At 49.0% G+C, this 14,431-nt stretch overlaps 5 protein-coding genes across 5 annotated transcripts; 2 read left to right on the forward strand and 3 right to left on the reverse strand.

Annotated features, from left to right (window-relative positions):
* Nucleotides 1–2,547: 2,547 nt before the first annotated feature.
* On the forward strand, nt 2,548–4,743 carry METBIDRAFT_205822 (uncharacterized protein). The gene has a single exon (XM_018854982.1). The coding sequence runs from the start codon at nt 2,624–2,626 to the stop codon at nt 4,451–4,453; it is 1,830 nt and encodes a 609-aa protein (XP_018711307.1). The 5' UTR covers nt 2,548–2,623; the 3' UTR covers nt 4,454–4,743.
* A 290-nt stretch (nt 4,744–5,033) lies between these two features.
* METBIDRAFT_42936 (proteasome regulatory particle lid subunit) lies at nt 5,034–6,257 on the forward strand (the record flags this gene model as incomplete). The annotated part of the gene is made up of 1 exon (XM_018857599.1): nt 5,034–6,257. The coding sequence occupies one exon, from the start codon at nt 5,034–5,036 to the stop codon at nt 6,255–6,257; it is 1,224 nt and encodes a 407-aa protein (XP_018711308.1).
* A 118-nt stretch (nt 6,258–6,375) lies between these two features.
* On the reverse strand, nt 6,376–8,385 carry METBIDRAFT_205825 (uncharacterized protein). Its single transcript, XM_018854983.1, has one exon. The coding sequence runs from the start codon at nt 8,195–8,197 to the stop codon at nt 6,494–6,496; it is 1,704 nt and encodes a 567-aa protein (XP_018711309.1). The 5' UTR covers nt 8,198–8,385; the 3' UTR covers nt 6,376–6,493.
* A 187-nt stretch (nt 8,386–8,572) lies between these two features.
* On the reverse strand, nt 8,573–10,732 carry SNX4 (Snx4p; the record flags this gene model as incomplete). The annotated part of the gene is made up of 2 exons (XM_018857782.1): nt 8,573–10,254; nt 10,552–10,732. 2 exons carry the CDS (start codon nt 10,730–10,732, stop codon nt 8,573–8,575), a joined length of 1,863 nt encoding a protein of 620 aa, XP_018711310.1.
* Nucleotides 10,733–11,728: 996 nt separating this feature from the next.
* Nucleotides 11,729–13,099, reverse strand: DCW1 (putative mannan endo-1,6-alpha-mannosidase; the record flags this gene model as incomplete). Its single annotated transcript, XM_018857648.1, has 1 exon — nt 11,729–13,099. One exon carries the CDS (start codon nt 13,097–13,099, stop codon nt 11,729–11,731), a length of 1,371 nt encoding a protein of 456 aa, XP_018711311.1.
* Nucleotides 13,100–14,431: the final 1,332 nt, after the last annotated feature.

The raw sequence follows: 14,431 nt of genomic DNA on the forward strand, positions 1-14,431 counted from the left end.
CATCACAGCCCCCTATCTAGACAATTTAAAGGAATGTAAGCCAATTGACGGCAAGCCCAACACGACGCAATCCCAAACTGGAGTGTGTGGAAGAAAATGCCCTCTAGTCAAGTACAGGCGATGAGGCCAGGTCGAACACATCTTAATATCAACCCGCACATCTGCAATAAATTCTCACATGATCTGATTGAACCTCCTCTGCAGTCTAGAAAAAAAGTCGATTACTGAATACGTTCTGTGCGTTTTCAATTGCTACAATTGGCGTCAGAGTTTGGAATTTTCCATGCACTAGTCTGCTCACCGTGCCCATATCGCAATTATTGCCTCTAATGACGGTCCTGTTCTTTCCTCTTTCGAAAATTCTGTATATTGAAATCTGGTTGTAGCTTTTCGGGTAAACCCACGTCGTGCCCTCAGGCACTTTTCAGAATCGCCCGCCTGGACCAGGGCTGTAGATGTGTCACCAGCCTTGCAAAACCCCTCGGTCAATTGTTTGGTCCCGACCGCATTTCTTAAAAGACAGGCCATGCTCTCATAGACAGGCCCAACCTTTCAAATGAGCCGCAGTGGGCCGCAGTGGAATCGATAATTTCCCCCCATTCAAGATGCACGTTATGATCCCAGCCGCCCGCCCAGAATCATCATTCGTCTCAAATGAGCGCACGCACGACCGTCGAAGCCACGGCGCCGTGCAAAGCCCAGGTATTATTGGTATTGCTTATTTGAGTATGTGATATACTACGGACCCTACCTCCTATCTTGCTAAAGCCCTTGAGAGGAAAAGAGATGTTTCTCCCCTTTTTCCTCGTGAAGAGTTTTGTCTACTAATAGTCACGTGACTTCGCACGTGGCGCTCCATGTCTTTGAGTTGCGCTGACAGGTATCATATCTCCATTGGACTTGCACGTAATTCTCTTCCTCACAATTTTTTGGGTCATTCAGACAAACTAAACTCTTAGTAGCACTATTTGTTCTTTTTTGCCGAATACTCTTGATTGTTAGATCTATTTTCCATTAAACGTCCCTCGTTGACTTTCATCGCCCTTTCCATTGTATCGTTTGTTTTCGTCACCCCAACTATTGTACGGGGATATATCGACAAACATACTGAAATCAAGCGCCAAATTGTCAAAACCTCAGAATGTGTTGAGATAGATAATTAAAGTTATGGATAATGCGAACTTGATTTCGGAATCTGTTCAAGAATGTATCTTTAATTTATGCATCAATGAACAGGTTGAAAAATTATTAGTGGTGAAGATATTTGCTTCAGGATCTGCAATAAAAAAATATAAATTTAGGCAACTCTATTATTAAGTGGTCTACCATGATATTTCATATAGAGTTGATAACTCCTTCCGGAAATCTGAATTAATCACTATCGAGCTCAGAAGTAAGCCATCCAAGACGTGGTGGATGAATATTGCCGAGTTACCTGATTTTGATGCAGAAGGATGTATGATTCGACAATTGACACCAGATTTTGTTAAAATAACGCAATCTGAGTCTCCTGTGAAATATGCATAATTGAACATGTCGCAAAACAAGAGATTTCACTAATTCAGACGGTGGGGCATGAATATCGTGAACATCAATTATGAATATACATAGAGAAAACTATATACATCAGTTTAACCTTATATTCTGGCTACCAGGCATGCTGAGATGACATATACTTAGCTCAAGTGTTTTTGATATTTTTGTGTTACACCACTGAAAGCACATTAGAATCTAATTTCTGAGATGCCCTTCTTCACACGGTAAATGGGGATATTAGTGTCTTTCTGGAAGCCGTCTGAAGGTGGCTAGATCGACTGTTGTAAACCGCTGTTCTAATCAAATTTACGCTCTACTTCAAGACTATCATTTCCCACACCAACCAAATTCTTTCAGTTTGGAACGTCTCACTGTTTCTGTCTTGAGTTGGGATGGTCTTGTTCTTCGCTACTTGGTCTCCGCGGGGGAGACTCATGATTGTAAGTCAGACGAAATCTCAAACTTGAAAGCGAGGTTTGCAAGCATAGCTTCAGACAAGAAAAAATTATGAGTCGAAAAGAAAAGGCGTATCAATGCCATCTTAACACAATATACCAATCAATGGAAACAATCCCCAAATGCGAGCGGTATACATTCAACAGAGGCTAGTTGAATATCATTTCATTGGTCAGAACCGTGCCATAATAAATTTTACTAAAGCCAGCACAGCCAATTCCAGGAATTATGGACAAAGAATAACCCAAGAAGGGCCCCATGATCAGAACAGGCCAACATACGTGCGCGTGTCACGGGTATGAGTCACGTGCCCATCTCTCACGTGATGTGCAATGTCACCCACACAAGCTCGTATAGCTGCACGAGTAAGCGGGCAAAGATCTCCTTATTACATTGCATACGTTTTTCAGCAGACATTCAGCGAGCTCCGGACAGCCTCTACGTCACGTGGTCACATGCCGTCTCCTATTTCAAGACACAGCTAGCTAAATATTGGATACTGCATGCAACGCCGCTCTGGAGAGATTGCGGGGGTTCCTGTGGCAAGCACTAGCGTTTGTTTGCATCGTTCAGTGCTTCAATCTCAGAATATAAACAAATCACAAACAAGCAAAGTAGGAATATATAGAACATGGATGACTCGGATATTTTTCCAGACATTGAGCAGGACAACAACCCGCTGTTTTTCAGCCCCTCTGCCAGTGCCGGTCACGCGCGTACGAACACCGAAAGCGCCGTACAAAACGACCCGAAATACGCCCTGAATCTCCAGGAAAGCTATGTGGATTTCGGCTCCACATCTTTGGTGAACAATTCGCTTGGTCTTTCGCAGAAAATCCGCAAGATGCTCCAAAATCCGAGGCTCCAGATCGACGTGATTCTGAGCGAGCGGCTCGTCAACACCGCCGTGGTGGTCTACTTGATCGAAATCAAAATAGAAGGCAGCCAGGACCAGGAAGATTCTGTGATAGTCAAGCGGCGCTACTCGGAATTTAAGCTGCTCAGGGATAATCTAGTAAAACTCTTCCCCACAGTGATCATTCCGCCCATTCCTGAGAAACATACACTCCTCACGTACTTGATCAATTCACTCGACAACGCCAAGGAGCTTTCTGTGATCGACGTGCGCAAGCGCTATTTCAAGAAGTTTCTCCAAGATGTGGTGTTTCATGCCAACCCGCTTCTTAAAAGCTGCCCATTATTGCTTAAGTTCTTTGATCCCAACTACGAGCGGTCGTGGGAAAACGCCATAAACGAGCCGCCCGTGAGTCTTCTTCCGCAAAACATTCTTCTTGCCAATCCCAACAATCCAACGGATCAAAACGGACTCTACTTATTGCTCCCGGCTATCGCCGGGTTTGATGTCACGTCCCCCGATAACTTGAGCTCGCTACACAAAATCAATGGCGATCTTCACAAGTTGCACAATGAAGTGAAGTTATTCAACCTCAAAGAATCAAACTCGTCGGAATTGCAAGAGTACGAGGACTTCTTCAGTGACATCCCGCCGGAGCTTCTACACTTTGAGAAGAATGTCCACCAGAATATCAAGGTGCTCTCCGACCTTCATAAGTTGAACGGTAGGAATATCCGCAACTTCAAACTCATGATTGACGTACTCATTGAGTTGGGTGGCAACCTCAATAACTTCTCTCTCCAGGTGCACGAGATGGTTCCACAGGATAACAACCAGCTTTCGTTGGTGATTGAGCGATTTGGATCAACTATGGACTCCAACTTTCTCAATTTCGAGCATTTTTTACACGAGCATGTGATTCCTGAGTGGGAAGAGCCCGTTAATCAGTTTGCACAGTATTACTTGTCGGCGTTACAATTGGTGAAGTTTTATAAGTACAAGCTCCTCCAGTACAAGCTCTTGTACAAGCTCAAGTTTGCGAAGATCCAAGAGCTCCTGAACTCTACACACAATGAGGAGTCTCTAAAACACTTGAAGAACTTGAACATCAACAGCCCGTCTATCACTTCCGCAATCCAAAGGATCGAGTCTAAGCAGAAAAATCGCAAGCCTCCAAGTGGCAAAAAAAGTTGGTACGGCTTGTTCGGGGGAAACAAACCGACGTTCTCACTATCTGAAGAGCAACTCAATGGCGATAGACCAGCGCCTGTTCTAGATGAAGCCAGTGCCTTTACTCAACCACAAATGAACATCAATATTCAACATCGGGTGCAACACATCGAAAAGGAGCTAGATAAGCTTGATCAGCTCATTGGGTTGTTCAATGAGGACATGAAGAAGCTCACCGAAAACCTTAAGTTCAACTTTCAGGAATACACCATGAAGATGGAGAAAAAATGGTTGTTGGTAATGATTGATTTGGTCAGGGCAGGGAGACAACTATTCGAAGAAAATCTACAAAACTGGACTGACTTGAAGACATATGTGGATCAATCTTCCGACGATCTAAGCACCGATCGTATTTCTGAGACTTTGTCCCGGTAGTAGCAAAAACCGGAAGATGCGGAATAAGTTTACGTTTGGCAGTTTTTGGCCTTGACCTTGCCGCGTGTCTCGTGGTTGCAGACATTATTTACAGTATCCTATGCCTGAGGCTATGGCGGAACTATACTAGTGAGCATATCATTCGTGTATTACCGCCCAGTCATTGTGTACCAGCCTCGTATCAACCAATTTCAGAATTGCGTGAGTTTGTTTCGAAATGCTTTACCGAACATAATTTTGAAAGGGTGTTTTATTGATTCGTGGATGTTCATGTCTGGGGGAACGAACCGCCTTCTCGAGACTTTTTGATCAATCATATTTTCTCAACACATTCAGGATACTTGATCCGAACAATGATAGCAAAAGTGAAGTATTACAACAAAGAGGAGAACCTGATTGAAGCATTTGGAAGAGGCGAAGGTTTGAGATGAACATAATACAGCTTTAATGAATTTATGTGTTGCGCACGACCAGCACACGCTCGCCACACAACTGCCCACATATGTCACCCTGAGACAGGAAGCCACAACTATTCCAACTAAGCAAACGCAACAAAAGCAAAACACACAGAAACATCATCATGTCTGCTATGGAAGTAGACCACGACTTGGCCTCCGTTTTGGCAAATTTGCGCGAGCAGGTTGACAACTCAGACATTGCGACAGTGCTATATCAATTGGAGGATTTCTATGAGCGGAAATTATGGAACCAATTGGCCTTGCTGCTCGAAGAGTTGTACAGTGTCCCTGAAAGTAAGCAGGGTGACTTGCGGGCGTGTCTTTTCACACAGTTTGTGGCGCAGTTCCAAAACAAACTCAACCCCATAAAAGTGGTCGATTTCTTATTACAGTCGTTCGACGAGCCAAAAACGTGTCTTGAGAAGTTGTGTGAGTTGGAAGCCGCTCTTGTTGTTGAGCTTACGAAGAAATTCTCGCTGAGAAGAGTGGAAAATGTAGATACCATCATTGGAAATGAAGAAGCAATTGTATATGTGCGCCTCCAGATTGCTCGGTACTCTTTGCTTTTGAGCGAGTTCAGCAGGGCCGACGAAATTTTGGATGCCATGAGCGACAAGTTCGACACCACTTTGCAGAATGACTACAGCTCGAAAACCAACGCCGCATTTTACTTGACGAAATGTCAGAACTACAAGATCCGCGAAAATTTCAACTTGTTTTACACAAACGGCTTGCTTTACTTGTCTTCGATTGACACTCCTTTATCTGCTGATGAGAAGTTGGACTTTTGTCACGATCTCTGTATTGCCGCGTTGTTGGGCGACAAGATCTACAACTTTGGTGAGTTGATCTTGCACGATATATTGCTGCTGATCTCCGCGCCCGAATCCGAGTACTACTGGCTCTACAACCTCATTCAAACTTTGAATTCCGGCCAGTTGCAGAAATTTTCTGAATGGCTGCAGACAGCATTTGTCAAGTCCCCACAGCTTGCGCACCGCCAACAATTTTTGCACGAGAAAATCGTGATCATGTCGTTGTTGGAATTGATTTCTTTGAAACTGACCAGCGACAAAAAGATTCTGTTTGCCGAAATCTGCTCCGTGACAGGTACTCCCGAGAATGATGTCGAATTTTTGATCATCAAGTGTTTTTCGCTAGGCTTGATCAAGGGCTTCATCAACCAAATCGACCAGGTGTTGGTGGTCACGTGGTTGCAACCCCGGATCTTGAATCGTGATCAGGTCAAGACCTTATATAACCATTTGGTCAATTGGGATGCCACGGTCGAGAAACTCACCCTGGATGTGCATGCCAACGGTGGTTCCGTATGGGCGGGTGTATAGAATAAGCAATTTCGTATATAGCAAGAGCTGTCACAGTGAGGCAACCAAAGATACCATTTTGGAATCATCCGGCAGGACGCGTGCCACAACCTGTTTCTTAAGTGTACATTGTAAGGCTGTTTTCTTTTCCACGAGCCATTTCTTGAGGATATACATTAAAAGACTATATTCTTTTCCACGATCTATTTCTTGAAGATATACATTGTGAGATTATATTCTTCCACTGTTGGCGTGCATTACGACAATCTCCTGTCCAGCGGTGACGAGTGTCTGCCTTCGCCAGACTTCCTGCTTTCGTCTTCAACGTCTTCCTCTCCTAGCTCAAAAAGCGTGTTGCTAACGTTGGGTACGGGCGTTCCATGGTCGTCGTCATGACTGGCTTCTTTATACTTTGGAGGCTCCTCTTGGGGTATCTCCAGATTGTCCAACTCAAAGCTATCCCTCTGTGCATTCTCATCGTCGCTATGACTCATCAAAGACACATCGTCGAGCTCAAACTCATGACCATGCTGATAGGTATTGAAGGCCCCATCGCCCTCTTCGCCCTCTCCGGTGGAGAGCTGCTGGGAAACCGCCAACATGTACGACGTCTCTGTTGGTCTCCACAACCATGCCACACCCAAGAAGATGCAGAAGTACGTGATCGTAAGCCAGAAGTCAACAACAAAGTAAGACCCCCTCCAGTTTTGCTCAATGGCCTCGGTTCCGGACAAGCTCAAGAAGTAGAAGCTTGTTAAGACAATCCCGGTAAAGATGATAATCAACGAAAGCGAAATGATGCGGAACAAGTTCTGATACAACTGCAACTTGATCACTTGACGCTGCTTATGAAGGCTAGCTGTAGTGTTCCGAATCGACGAAAGAATGAGGAAATAGTACGTGGTCATGGTTATAGTCACGGGAAGAAGAAAGAAAAGCATCCAGAGGCTTGGGGCGTCTGCTTCCGCGTCAATACTTGAGTAAGAGGAGTTAGAGTTCAGACCTCCGTTATTGTAAGTACCGATCAAATACAACATCGACGCGGTGAAATGCACACCGGCGAGAATTTTGCAGCGAAACATGATCTTCTTGGACAATTTCAACAGCACCACGCCATAACCCAACCCTATCAACAAAAGCAAGAAGAAGGAGAACGTGAATTTTGCCGAGCTCATGATTGACATGAAGACGATGTAGAACTTCACAAACCAATTGGTTCCCACGGTTCTATTGACCAAGTCGTAGTAAGACCAGACCACAAGTGTGTCAAAAGTCAAAAACCCAAGCATGGCAAGCAAGTAGCGCTGCAAAGGCAAGATCTGGTTCTGGTTTCTCCGCTTGAAGAACTGGAACCCAAACAACGCCATTGTCACGGCGTAACAGAGGGTCAAGATGCCGTATGCGGGCAATTTGGGGATTTCAGACGCACTCAACTGGCCGAATGCGTTCTGGAAACTCACAAACCCTTTGTACTTAGCGTCAGAGAGCGTGGAAAATGTAGATACGCAGTAGTAGCCGGTATTGGTGACGGGATACGTGAGGTTGGCAAACCCCAACTGGGTGAGTTTAGCAATTTGTATCGTTGTATTAGCCGTATCGCTGCCCGCAATGAATGAGCCATATTGTGACTGACTGCAGACGCCCGCTTCCAACGCCAAGTCGTCGCAGATGTACTTTTTCCGGCCTGAATCGCCGTATTGCACGCCCAACTTGTCGATATCCTTGTATTCGAAAATCACATAGCTGAGCTCAATATCGTCGTACTCAACCGGATTCTTGCTGTTCAATTTATGGTCGTTGAAGCGGTCGAGTTTGATGCTTATATGGGGCAGTTTGCTTCCTCCCCAGTCATGCTTGGAATACATGCCCTCACACACCTGGCTGTTCAAGTTGTCATCAAGAAGTACGCGATTTGCACAGGCAACGCCCAAACCAGCCAACGCAGTAGCCAAAAAAAGCATGTTTGTAATGTTTCTTTCGTGAGTATTGCTGGTGTTTCTGGGAGCCGTGGTGCCGGTTATATTCTGCTGACGCAACCGGCCTCGCACCCGCACTGCGGGCTATGGTGCATCACGTGATGCGTCTCGTCAGTGCCGAGAATCCCGGGATTGTTTGCCATCTGCTTCGCGGGCCGGGTTGGCTGCAAACCCAGCATGGGGTGATAACGAAGAGGGAATCAAGTGACAAGTGTCGTATAGAGAAAGAGGTGGAAAACGAAGTCCCATGCAATGCAAAAAAGAAGAAAAAGAAGAACAATAACAAGAAGAACAAGGTAAGCAAATGGGCAAGGGCGAAGCAAAGTATTTATAGCAAATGTAGGCCTGCAACCATGAAAGCTACTTGAGCTCGTCAAGTCTTTGCACAAGCTTGGCCTCGACGTCCGTCCAGTTGTCCGCCAAGCCCTTGTAGAACGAGATCTCCTGGTCACAGAGATCTGCCATGGACTTCTTCATCTGCATCTTGTTGAACCGGTCCCAGTTCGGATACTCCTCGTGGATGATGCGGTTGGTCAAGCTGTCCACCAATTGTGTCTGCGCGGCGACCTCCGTCTCTAGATGCTGAATTTTCTGCTGTAGCTTGTGTTTCTTGGATTCAATCTGGGACGACCCAATGTGGGGCGTGGCTGACGTGGACAACGTGTCTTTGATCAACTGCGTGGTGTTGCTCACGATCCCACCACTGCTCGGCCCAATAAGCAGAGGATTGGGCGGAGCCCGATGGCCCGGGTCGGCGTGGCCCGGCGAGCCGCCAAAGCTGGCCATATCAGCCCGCGCCTTGGCCAAGTATTCCTCCAAAACCTGGAGGTCGATTTTCTTGTTGTGGTGGAGTTCGATCAAGCCCAGCAAGCGTGCGATGTACTTGGCGCAGTCCTTCAACGATACCAAGAATGACTCGTCGATGTAAGCACCTAGCAGCGCCCAGTTGTCCAGGAAGTAGAGAAGCGAATCGGCGAAGATCTTGAAGTTGCTTGGAACGCCCGGCTGCGAGGTCCCGATACTCGAGGCGAACGATGCATTGGGCTCCAGGGGCGCTGTCTCGGGACGGTTTGGCAATTCGTGCAAGGCTGCCATCTTGTTGATCTGGGTCAGAAACAGCTCGTAGTCGTGCTTCATGTCGGAGTTCTTCTTGTTGAGCTTGGCGAAGATGCGCTCCAACTTGACAAGGTTTTCGTACAACTTCTTGAGCTTCTCGCTGATCTCGATGATATCCTTGTTCGTCTCCTTCTTGTGCTTGGACGCGGTGAAGTAATTCATGATGGTCTCGGCGAGGAGATCCTCATTCACGACCTTTCCCACAAGCAGGCTGTCGCCGTCCTCGCCCTTCAAGATCTTGAGGTTCTTCGTGAACGTTGCCCACTCGGTCGAGTCACTCACAAAGTAGTGGAAGACAGACAGCTGCGAGAGAAGCTTGTGTTGGCAGATGAACGTGATGAACCGGTCCAAGGAGTGTAGGCGCTTGTGGACAAACGGGGTGCTGAAGGTGTCGCCCATGAGATATTTGAAGTTCAGCTTCGCCGGGAGCGGCGGCACGAGCAACTGCGGGAAGTCGCTCACCAAGCAGTCGTGCAAAAAGCGGAAGTCGCCGTACCGCCGGCGCACCTTCACAAGGCTCTGTTCGGGCATGGGCAGCGGTGATCTGGAGGGCGGGTTTGTCGCCGCCAGCAACCGCAATATGTCCGGGTGGTTGGTCTCGCTGGTCACAAGATATGAGATGTACGACTTGGAGTTCCCGTCGCGGTCACTGATTGGATCGGACACGCGCAGGCTTATGTGGTACCTTGCAAACGCGTCCTCCATCTGCTGTTGGCCGCTGATTTCGGGCGTGGCCATGTTTTGGGCGGCAGCAGGCGACGGCACATATGAGTGCTGCTGGTCTTGGTCACTGCCCGACGTGTGTGGCATGAGCAGCGACTCGAACCCGCTCGTTTCGGCTCTGTTTTCGCTTGCTGTGGACCTATTCTCGCTCGGTTGGGCTCTGTTTTCGCTCGTCTCGGTGTCGGGTTCATGGGCCGTGGGCGCTTCTTTGTGTGCCTCTTCACTTGCTGCAAACATGGGCAAGGGTAAGTGCTCGGGGCCGGGTATCGGGCTGAGTTCCTTCTCCAGATTTGGCTGAGATATTCCGCTCGTGGAGAATTCGTTCTCCGCGTATAAGGGCCAGTCTTTTGCCGCCAGGTTCTGCACGGACTCCAGATCAGGCACGAAATCAGCCGCAGTATGCCCGTCTTTTTCCGGCCCGATCGAGGGGCTGGCGGCTAGGTTTGGAGCATCCAGAGTGGCCCCGTTTTCCGGGGCAATTTCCAGCCTGGTGCTGGAACAATCTAGCGGCATCTCCGTGGGGTATGAAAGCGGCTCATCAGACGCATTGCTTTCTTGAGGAGGGGCAGCAAAGTCGGCGGGTGGCTCCTCTAATATCGGCGTCTCTGTATTTTGAGGATTGGCGTGTTGGGTCTCATTTCGATCCCAATTCACAGACGTGAAGGGCTCCTCGGAATTCATGAGGACAGGGGCTCTTATATAAAGGCTTTGGGTACTTTGCGGTCAGATCTGGCGGAAATTGTGTGTGTCTTATTCTGTTGAAGTGGTTCAGTAGATACGCAAGGGGATATCTATGAGAGGCGTCCATCATCCTGTGAGCACGCGTGTGTGCAGGACGGGGCATGTTGTGGGGAAGGGCTTGGTGACTTGATGTTTGATCATGTTGTTTGATTTGATGTTTGATTTGCTGTTTGATTTGATGTTTGATTTGATGTTTGACTTTTTTTACGTTATAGGGAAGTAGAGGATGTTGTTCCAAGAGTGCTGATAGATGGATGGGATATTGATATCTTTGGTGGATGGGCGCCACCTGGCGTTTCTGCATGCGGAGCCTGAGGCCTGCTAATCAGGCCCTTCAATATACCGGCGTCTGATCAGAGCCATGGAGTTGTCAAGAAGAAGATGTTTCTTCTGTTCTATTTGCCAGCTTCCAAGAATGTGGACTGCTATTATTTATTCGATTTCCACGAAGGGATCGGTTGTCAGGTTGTGGTCTAGATAGGTGTTGATGGCTGAACTTGATGTGGTTCGAGAAACTGCAATTCTCATCCGTATTCCCTGGTCGTCCGGACAGGGCTGTCGTTGCATCCTGAATACAACCATCCTTATTGCTGTGAATATTCCGGGAGAGGTTTTCCGGCGCTTTCTTCGTTTTGCATTCTTCGTTTTGCATTCCAACAAGACCAGCGGGGTCCATCATGACAAAAAAACACGGGAGACGAAATCTGTAGGCAAATACACTTGACAACATCTGGTAGACAATGCGGGCGAAGGCCCACAAGTGCGCACGTACAGCCCAAAGACCAGCAACATTGCGCAGCCGTGAAAGTGCTCAATGAGAGCGTCTGCAGAACGAGATGCGACACACCACCGCTGGACCCAAATACCCACCCGTCCATGTTACCACGATGTTCTCTCGTGGAAGCAGCCTCCAGGTGAAGCGCGACGCACGAAAGGCTAAATCACCAACCACACGGCGGTGCCTATGATGGCGACACCAACGACAGCGGTGATGATGCTAGCCCCTGCCGTGTCTTTGGCAGACAAGTCGAGCGGCGATGCGGCGGTCTCTGTCTGGCTATACCCCGCGGCGGGGTTGCCGATGGACGTGCCGCCCGTGTCTGCCGTCAAAGGCCCGGGCAAGTCGGCGACGCGCAAGTTCTGGATCACCTCCAACGCACACATTTGCTCGCCGAGCCCGTAGACACCGTCCCAGGTGGAGTTGGTCCATGAGAGCCCGCAGGTGTGGCCGTCAGAGCCGCCCGTGCACGCAGACCACGCCGCGGCGTTCGCGGAGTCCTGGATGTACGCGCGGATCGTGTCATAGGTCTGGGGCACGAGCACGGACGTCAAGCCCAAGAAGCGCGAGAAGTACGCCTTGAACGAGCGCTGGTCCGTGTTGCACGAAAACGCGTCGGACGTGGGCAGCTGGCACGCAGCCTCGTACATGATCACGGCGTCCGCGGACTTCTCGTAGAAGAAGACCTGCGCGGCATGCAAGATGCTCGTGGTGCGGTTAAGCCACTTTTCCTCCAAGGTGTAGTTGTACATGTACGCGCAACCGGCCAACATGAGCCCCTGGTTGTATGTCCACTGCAACTTGGTGATGTCGGAGCAGTTGTCGTCGATGTTGACGCCGTCGTAGATGAACCACCAGTCGCCCTCGGTCAACAAGCCCACGCCGTACATCCAGTCGAACACGCGCTCGGCCCACTCCACGTACGAGTCGTTGCTGGTGTAGCGCGCCAAGCGCGCAGCCAAGTGGAACAACGCGCCGTTCAGCACCGAGTTCTTGTAGTCGTAGCCCGAGTTCCACTGGAAGATCTGCCAGCGGAGCCCGCCCGCGCAGTCGTCGTAGTCCCAGCGGGCGCTCATGGTGTTGAACACGGCCTGTGCCAACGCGAGCCACGCCAACTCCGGGTCGTCGGGATTGGAGAAGTTCTTCTCCGCGGCGGCCATGACGGCGATGCCCCAGAACGCCTGGTCGTCGTTGCCCTCGGTGGTGGACTGGTTCAAGGGGATGTAGTTGTAGTCGTCGCCCACCTGGTACGTGAGGGCGGTCTTGATCAAGTCCACGTAGGTGTCGTTTTCCATGTAGTACGTGTAGTCGATGAGCGAGCCCCACGCGCCGCCGGCCTCCCACCAGTAGTAGGGCGACGTGAACATGCCCACCGTGCCGCCGTAGGTGGTGCCCTCGTAGTAGTCTAGGAGCCCGTCGGCAATAAGCGCCGCGGCGTTCTTGATGCTGGTCACGTTGTTGGTGTCTAGGCTGATGGCTCCGACGAGCGGGAGCACACACGCGGCCACGAGCACCGCGACAATGTGCATCGTGTGTTTGAGTGTGAGGAGGTTCTGGATCTGCAGCGCAGGACGCGGCGGTGCCTTGTTTTGTCTTTGGCTTAGTCTTGGATTGCACTTCGGGATGGTGTGCGTGGGTCTTGCGTCGCCCGAAAACGCCTGTTTGTGGCCGTGACGTCCGCGGTTCGGCGGGTGTCCTAAACTTCTTGTTTCTGTGTCCCTGGCGCTTGCAGGGGCTGTCAGTGTGCCGGGGTTCAGGCGGCTAAGATCTGCGATAGGCGGCTAAAATCTGCGATAGGCGGCGGTGGGAGTTTTCGTGCAACGCGCCTCGATTCCGTGATTTTCTGCAGATACGTGACGGGCGTTCTGGAGCAAGGTGTTCAGGGGGCCTAGGCTTAGAGTGCAGAATGAACGGCGCTGGTTTTGGAGCCGTCAAAGATGGGTGGTTAGGAGTGAGTGGTTTTTTACTCTTGGTGTGCTCGCGGGCCGATCCGGGAGGTACGGGTGCGTGCGGCGACCGTGTTTCCAGAGCCTCTTCTGGATGCCCTGCTTGGCCTTGTGGGTTTGGAAGAGGCCATTTTCGGTGTCCTCCTGATATTCCTCATCCACGTGCTCAATTTCGGTTGATGGGAAGCTTTGGGGTGTCTGTTTTTGGAGGGCCTATGACCTTTCGTGAGGTGCGCAGTGCTTCCAAGCCGAGGCACCTGGTGTCCGCTTCTCATCTGCTCGAAGTGGAATATATATTGTAGCCTTTGAAAAATGGGAATTTGAGAATAGCTGATTTGGTTAAAGTAGCATTTAGTGGAGATGGATTCCGTGGTTGTCTATATGTGAAGGTGGAATATTCAACTTCGCACGGGAAAATTAATGGATCTTTCAGAGATGAAGAAATATGAGGGCAATACACAAATCTCTCTTGAACGTCCCAAAATAAAAAGAAGAACGAGGGCTTTTATGAAAGACAAACAAAAAAAACAATACATTTGGGCGTTTCTTTCCCGTCAATAAAAGGACAAACAAGTACCTCGATCTAGGCCAGATGAAATATCTATATTTCGACCTATCCTTCGCTCTAGGTGCTCATACTCCCAAGAGCTTGTGTTGAGAGTTGAGTTTATGTTTTGGAAGCTGGGCTGATACAAGTCATAGTTCAATAAGTTGCGGGTTAAGGGGCTGAGCTTCTACAGGTCCACTGAGTTATGACAGGACAATTAATGTAGCAGGTTTATGCGGGCAGGATTGCACACAGTTCAATTAATTACAACAACACAGAGCTCAACGAAATCATCCATGCATAACTAATAATCATATGATACGTCTTAATGAAGGGTAGTTACCAGCAAATGAGTAATAAGATAATAA

Source organism: Metschnikowia bicuspidata (genome assembly GCF_001664035.1).
Source record: "Metschnikowia bicuspidata var. bicuspidata NRRL YB-4993 chromosome Unknown METBIscaffold_4, whole genome shotgun sequence".
Classification (NCBI taxonomy): Eukaryota; Fungi; Ascomycota; class Pichiomycetes; order Serinales; family Metschnikowiaceae; genus Metschnikowia; species Metschnikowia bicuspidata.

Coding starts and splice junctions, on each gene's coding strand:
- METBIDRAFT_205825 (XM_018854983.1), bottom strand. CDS start 8,197: ATGCTTTTTTTGGCTACTGCGTTGGCTGGTTTGGGCGTTGCCTGTGCA.
- METBIDRAFT_205822 (XM_018854982.1), top strand. CDS start 2,624: ATGGATGACTCGGATATTTTTCCAGACATTGAGCAGGACAACAACCCG.